Here is a 7494-nt window from a genome sequence, read left to right on the forward strand (position 1 = left end):
AACAAGAAATTAAATGGTATAATTTAAAATTGTGAATTAAAAGGTCATAGGTCATTACCCTTTTTTAAGTTAGTAATTTTAATAGCTAGCAGCTCCGGTTTAATAAACATGTATCCATTACTTAATGTTTCATGATGAGGTATGTGGGAGTTATTTCATAAACCAGCTTTATTTCTTGCTCAATTTATTTTGCTGCATTCCACAATTGAATTAAACATGTTCAGAAAGGAGTACAACGAACATTGATGAGGATTTCTATTTCTGCCCTTTTCAGGTTAAGACTGCGCTCGCAGTCCCACGTCTAAAAGAAGTCCCACGTCGCGACAGACTGAAAGGGCAGGAGAAAAAGTGTGCAACGGCGCCACCTTCAGCAGAACAACAGAAACAGCAGTAATAAAAAAAATAAATAACAACAGCAAAAAAACAAGTAATAAAGGCTGCAGTTCCGTGAATGCGTGTGACAAATCCAGGGCTTGTTGTCAAACATTCAGAATTTAAAACAAAAAAGCTGCTTTTGTTCCAGTTTTGACCTGCTAAACTAACCATGAATGTACGAAGATACAGATCTGTATCAGATGTGTAGTTCTCCTGCATTGCGATCTGACACAGATCTAATGAATATTGCCGTCGCTGATGAAAGTCTAGGCTAACAAGCGACTGGTCCATACAAGTATTCATGGAATTTAGCCAAATTTTATGCAACTCTGGTTTATGGATTGATAATAGATATGATGAGGGAACATTTAAAAAGAAACGGCCTACAGTGTTTTGACCACATGAATTTGAGAATTGTCATTTTTTTGTATTAAGTCTGATGTAGTTGAACTCTATAATTGCTTGCAAGCTACAAGCAACTAGTTCACACAAGCAATGAAGAATTTTACTTCTTCGGTTTCTGGTTCAGTAATTTGTCCCCATAAATATACGCTTTGTGTATGTAACTCTGAATGCAAGCATTTCATTGCCACTGGCTGCACTAAAGTTTTCCGATTTTTAACTGCATCCAATCCTCAGTTTAGAATTCAATAAGCTCGATTTATTTACCAAGTGATTAATTTTAACATTTTCTAACAGTCGACGAAGATTAATTGTACATTCCACTAATGTGTGCGTTCATGATAATTTAACAGTTTAAGATGTTCTCCGGCAATGTGGAACAGCTTTATTTATTTATTTTTTTTTTGTCCCTTTTTTTTTTCGTTTTTTGTATTGTATAAAAGAGTTTATTTTCATTAAAAGGCTGACTGGATTGTTAAGCTGTTCTGTTTGTAGGCAGTAATTTATTTAAGCCTTTTCACTGCATGCTTCTGTCAGCGACAAAACCATGTTTCCGCGATATATTGCATCTACGATGTTTCAATGTAGATTACAATATATCAAATAAATTTCTTGAACCTATTTGAACCTGTTTGTTTTTCTTTAAAATGAAATTCGTTCGGCGCCCTTCGTTTTGCAGACTTTAATGAATTCTTGCAGCCGTTTTCACTTTCTGATCACACAGAGATTTTATTTTTTATTTTTTTGCTCGGTGGATGTTGAATCCCATAGATCTGCACTGAAGTTAGGACCAGAGCCAAACGCAGGTATCACGTGAACAGCTAATAACAGCAGCATAGTGATGTACATTCCTGCATGCTCTGGTTTTAGTCCTGAGAAACACTGACTTCGACCACCACTAGAGGGTGACGTACGGCCCTGATGTTTGTATTTTTAAAAGAAGTCTATATAAAAATGTTCAAGGGTTCCTTATTTACATTCAAATTGTTTATGGTCTGTTATAAATCTGTTAATTTATAAATCTTTCCAGGTGTCTCACTGTATAATTTCCCAGTGCATATATTTGTATTATTTTAATACGATTTAGTATTGTGCATTTACTTTTTTTATTTCTAAATTTTCAGTTTATTTTGTATTTGTTTTGTTCTTGTTATCCTGTCATTTGTGTTCTGTTTTTTGTTTTAATTTCTTTTGATCAGATTTTGCATTCTTTTTTTGTTGTTGATTTGTCATCTTGCATTTGAGTGTTTGTTGTCCTTTTTCTATGCGTTTTTGTTTCTCTCTGTCTTTGGGTTGTGTTGTTTTTTTCTGTTTAATTGCTTTGTTCTGTTTTGGTGCGTTATGGTTTTGTCCTTTTTTTTTTTTTTTTTTTTTTTTTGATATGCTCTTTTTAGTAGCGCTGTTTTTTCCCCCCTATCTCTCTCTCTTTGTCTATGTTGTTGTTTTTAACACGATGAACGATTAGAATGACATCTCTGAATTTCTCCTTTGTATTAAAACGGTGCGCCATCAGTGAACCGCTCGGCATCCAGCAGTGTGCTGGTGTTTATCTCAGACCGGCGTTGTAGTAATGCAATAGAGCTGCTGTATGCAGGGCTGATGTGAATGGTGTCCTGTGGGAGCTGCGCTAATGAGGGAAGAGCTCTCAGCTCCTGTCCAGGTCAGCTAATGTCTGCTCTTATAGAGCGTAATGACCATAGAGAGACTCTTATCTCGGCCTCTTTGCCCGTTTCCCCTCTCTTCGTCCTCCATCTTCTGCAGAGTCCCGCAATGAAACGGATCTCCTCCAAGTCAATAACGCCAGTTATCTGCGATCGCCCCACCGCACGATGTAAACGAAGAAGATGCATGTATGATCCATCAATAACGTATTTGTTTTTCCATTAATGAAACGCAAGTAGATCTGAATCTAATTAACAGGGTTTAGGAGGAGTTCCTAATGAACTTTAATGATACAATATATATCACAGACAGCCTTCCAGATATTTTCATCCCTTATCAATGACATCGATTCTCAGCAGGCATCTCTTCGCCGAACCGGCCTGCACTTGTGTGGAGGTGGCAACTTGAGCCGCATCGATCTGGACCATCAATCACTGGGGTGGCAGACTCTTTTAGTGGAGACTACGCCTCTCTCTCCCTCGCGCTCTCTCTCTCTCTCTCTCTCTCTCTCTCTCTCTCCCTTTCTCACTCCCTCACTCATGCACTGCTGACTTTAATGGCTCCATTGAAGGACACACGCAGAGCAGAGCAAGGAGTGTCAGGGGTGTACAGTAGGATGTTTTCCAGGGGAAGTGAGGACATCCACTACAGCTTCCCGTGGCTGATGTAACGCCCCCGAGGACCCTCGTGGAGGACATTTCTGTTTGGAGCGCCGGACTGGTAGAGAAAGAAAGTGGCATAATAGTCTGCTCCATCGATTCCCCCCCACCCCCAAGAAGGGTCCAGTGGCACCCCGCCCTGCCCCGCAGATGGTGCTCAGCCTGGCCATGGACTCCAGAGAGGATGGGGACAGCTGGATGGAAGAACAGTGGGAGAAATGGTAAAGTACTGATGCAGTCGTGTCCCCTACGCGGCCTTTTTACGCTGCACTTAACTGACCTTGGTTCAGCTTGTGTGTTCTGAAATAGGCCAGTAGTTAGTTTGGTGTGCATGAAGGAAATATATCTAGGGTTACGGATGGAACTGAAGGTTTTGTAAGTCAATGAGCGTAAAGCGTTTCTGATCTAAAATTAGGCTTGCTTTGAATCTTTTGCATGGTACGAAATTATAAATCCGACTCTAAAGTAACGACTGCGGTGTGTAAAAAGACGTTAATAGACGCGCTTGATCGAATTCGTCGTTATATTAAATTCTCTTGCTCATCTTGTTATCTATCTGGAAATGCGGGCGGCTGCACGATTACAGGTATTCAAACAGGAAGTACTGCAAATTTTGTGCATTTAAATGATCAGTAAACGGCTAGCTTGCAGATGAAGGGTAGGAATGCTTAAAACGACTTTTTAATCCTAAACATTAGGTATAACGCAAATAATGCTGTCATTGCGTACTTAAAAACATTGTACGAACTTACTCATTTACATTCAGGAATAAAAACAGTGACAACCAGTAACTGTGGGATTATATTAAATGACATTAAGAGAAACCGCTCAGTGTAGAGCATTGCAGCAGTAGTCATGAAGTTACCAGGAGAGCAGGAGAGCCGTGCCCTCTCTCTGTGTATGATTGTGTAGCGACGGCCTCGTGGAGGGATGACGTAGTGTGTGTCACTGTCTGCATGGGGGTGCTGGCGCTTTGCAGGTTAACCCACGACATCAGTCTGAATGAATACGAGGATGACGACCTGTCAGAAGTGACCGAAATCACGGATGAGAACGGAATCACTCTCAGCCAGCTCGACCTCGACCCTAAAGTAAGTCTGTACCCTCAAATTAACCTGCCGTGCAGATTTTTAGTCTGTTTTTATACGTTTTCAGGAAAAAATATATCAGTAAAGGCATAAAAGGTACTGTAAGTTTTTTTGTCACTTTTGTGTGAAACATCTAAAATTGTATATATTTAAATGTATTTTATATGTATATATCTGAATGTATATTTTGATGTCAGGGAGGTGTGCCAAAGCACATACGGGGTTAATTATCTGCTCTGAGCCTGTAGCTAATCTCCAGTGGGATAAAATCAAGCTATGAACCTGAAGCGTGCTACTTTTCAGGAGTCAAATGTTACACTTAAAGGGAGAGTTCACCCAAAAAGTAGATTAATTGCAACTTTGAAATGTACAGAATACGAAAGATTTTAGACAAACGTCACAAACTAAAAAGAGCAGCCAGAACATTCTGTAAAACATCTCATTTTGCATTTTATGATCAAAAAGTCAAACAGGTTTAAAAATGACAGAAAATAACCAAAAAGGTAACTTGTGCATGACCTGTCCCTTCCTTTTCTGACCTCCCTTGTGTACGTACTCCCTTAGTTAAAATTTAAAGAATACGATTACTGTTAGTAATCACGGTTATCTTAATTCAAAAACAGTGGCAGCGCCCACCACAAAGTAAAATGTGTGTGGTTTATATATCTTTCCACCCTAAAACCAAACAGTCACTTATCTTTCCATGAGACACAGTCTGGAGCTAAATGAGGAATCATCTGACGATGCTGAGCTCTGCGAGCTGTTTACCCCAAAGCAAAAATAGATTTCTAGGTCAAAGGCACAACATCGGTTTCCATGTACTGCAGTCCAAATATGTGTGGAGATTGAGTATATCAGTATTCATATGACTGAGCTCACAATAGAGGCTGCTGTGTTCAGTTCCAATTAGCAAAGCAGTCAATTAGCATTAGCATAAGACATGAACACTGAGGGAGATGTCAAAGTCAATCACATCTGTTTATCTTGGATAACAACGTACAGCCATTTAAAGTTAAACGAAAATCCCTCATAATTTCACAGGCTTTGTATGTAATTGTTAGCATCCTATGCACTTTCATGATAAAAAAAGGCAGTTTAGTGTAACTAAATGTTCTAAATTCTGTGTTAATTCCATTTATCATGGATATCACCATGTGATCTTTTAAATTAAAAAAAAATATATGATTCCACTTTTATGCAATAGTTAGTATGCCAAAAAAACCTGCATTTGAAGGCAATACATCTAGTTTATTTTTTCAATGTGTCTGTTAACAATCATAGCTCAAGTGTTAATGCTGAGAAAAGCTGTTTAATGTAGTGCTGCAAAAGATTAATTGCAATTAATCACATTCAAAATAAATGTTTTTGCTTGCATAATATATCAATGTGTACTTGTATATAAAAACGCAAATGTATATACATTTGAAAAAATATGTATTTGTATACTTTTTTATTCATATTCATAATTTCAACAATTATCAGCACTTAAGTGTTAATGCTAAGAAAAGCTGTGTTAATAGATAATAAAGCAGTTTAGCATAATTGACTTTGACACAGAATTTATAATATTCGGTCACATCTGATTGTTCAACATAATCATTACACTGACTTAAAAATCCCTTATTTATGATTTCACAGCTTTTTTGTGTGATAATTAGCATTATCATCACAAAAAAATAAGGTTCAGCATAACTGGCTATGACAATGTGTTCAATAACACCAGATATTATTATCTAACCACTTAAAAATCCTTCATTTTTGACTTCTTAGCCTTTCAATATAACTGACATAATGTTTTATGGTAAGAAGAGCTGCATTTAAAGACAACAAGGCAGTTTAGCATAATTAAACATGTTATAATCTCCCTCCTCGTCATTTCTGGGTGTGTTTATTTTGCTTATGTCGCGTGACACGCCTCATTGTTCTCCGGGATTGAATTAGCTTTCCTTACAGCAGCCAGGAAGGGAGCCACAGGCTGATGTCATCACCGGGCTCCGATTGGCCGGCTGCGTCTGACTGCAGCTCCTTTGCTCTCGCCTCTAAAGCTCTGCTGCCTGCTCTTCCCAGGATCACATGACTCGGCCGACCAATGGCACGCCGAGGAGCGGCCGGAGGAAGGGGGTGGTGGAGCTGCAGACGGAGATGCTCCACTTGGACCTGATTGATGCAGAGGGAGGAATCTTGGAAGAAGAGGAGGAAGAGGAGAACGAGAGGCAGCCGGTTGATGCCGTCGATGACAACCACAAGGAAGAGCAAGGCGCAGGGCCGCCTGTCACTCAGCCTCAGCTAAAGGATTTCATCCCTGCCGTCGCCATGGATACATACCGGCCCAAGAGACCCACCACCCTGAATCTTTTCCCCCAAGTGCCAAGGACTCAGGTGAGATGGACAGTTTTGGCAGCGGCCTACGGTCTTTAAGAGGCTTGCGATTGCGACTGAGGCAGATGGACGGAGATTAGAAATTGTTTTACAGTAGAAGTGATGATTTCCATACTGCACAAACACGATCTCGAACGGTAATGCCATCGAGCCGTTCCCCTGAAGGTACGGCGTGTATTTTTCAGTGTGCATGCACATCGGCGGCATGTAGCGTTCGGGTTTCTTTGATACTCCCGGCCGGTGATGCTGATGACGTTTCCTGTTTGTGAGCTCCCGCTCGGCCCACCTGCTATGAATCACTGCTGTCCGCCCTCCGTGCGTAATGCAATCCGACAAGAAAGAACGAGAATGGATCGTTACTGTTGACCTGCGAGGGTCAGACAGCAGGGGGCGGCACTTTATTGTGCCGATTTTAACAAAATATGAGGTGGGAGTAAAAACCCTGTCGTACGTGGAGCTGACATTTGATCGGGTTGTGATTGGCGTTTTTGGGATAGCTTCTAGATAACTTGTTGATCTATACATCATGTTGAAAGAGGCTGGGGCATGTTGTCCCAGTTTTTACGCCTCTTGAAGTATTTTTTGGCTATATTGAACATTTCCACTGATACTGTCCTGTAAAAACATTCCCCAATGGAAAAGCAACATACTCTTGAGATGACATTAATGAGCGTAGTTTTATCATGTTTTATCATGATGATGATGATACTGGAATTTTAGTTTTTACTCCATTATGCATTTCCAAAGCACTAACATGAAGAGATTTATGACAGTTTTGAGCTCTTTAACTAAAAATGCCAACCTGTATTATTTTACAAAACACATTTTTAAAAATAAAAAAGTTAAATACAAATATTGTATTTAAATAAAAAGTAAAATGCAAAAATAAATGCTATAATATAAAATTATTTAATACTACTATTAAAAAA

General features: G+C 39.4%; 1 protein-coding gene across 1 annotated transcript in view; it reads left to right on the forward strand.

Annotated features, from left to right (window-relative positions):
- Nucleotides 1–3002: 3002 nt before the first annotated feature.
- Nucleotides 3003–7494, forward strand: part of LOC122357545 (C-Jun-amino-terminal kinase-interacting protein 1-like) — a 12799-nt gene continuing 8307 nt past the window's right edge. Inside the window, exons 1-3 of the mRNA XM_043256945.1 lie at nucleotides 3003–3319; nucleotides 4078–4189; nucleotides 6254–6598. Coding sequence (XP_043112880.1) covers nucleotides 3249–3319; nucleotides 4078–4189; nucleotides 6254–6598 — 528 coding nt within the window. The 5' untranslated portion in view covers nucleotides 3003–3248. The remainder of the gene's footprint in view (nucleotides 3320–4077; nucleotides 4190–6253; nucleotides 6599–7494) is intronic.

This window comes from Puntigrus tetrazona, chromosome 14 (assembly GCF_018831695.1).
Source record: "Puntigrus tetrazona isolate hp1 chromosome 14, ASM1883169v1, whole genome shotgun sequence".
Classification (NCBI taxonomy): Eukaryota; Metazoa; Chordata; class Actinopteri; order Cypriniformes; family Cyprinidae; genus Puntigrus; species Puntigrus tetrazona.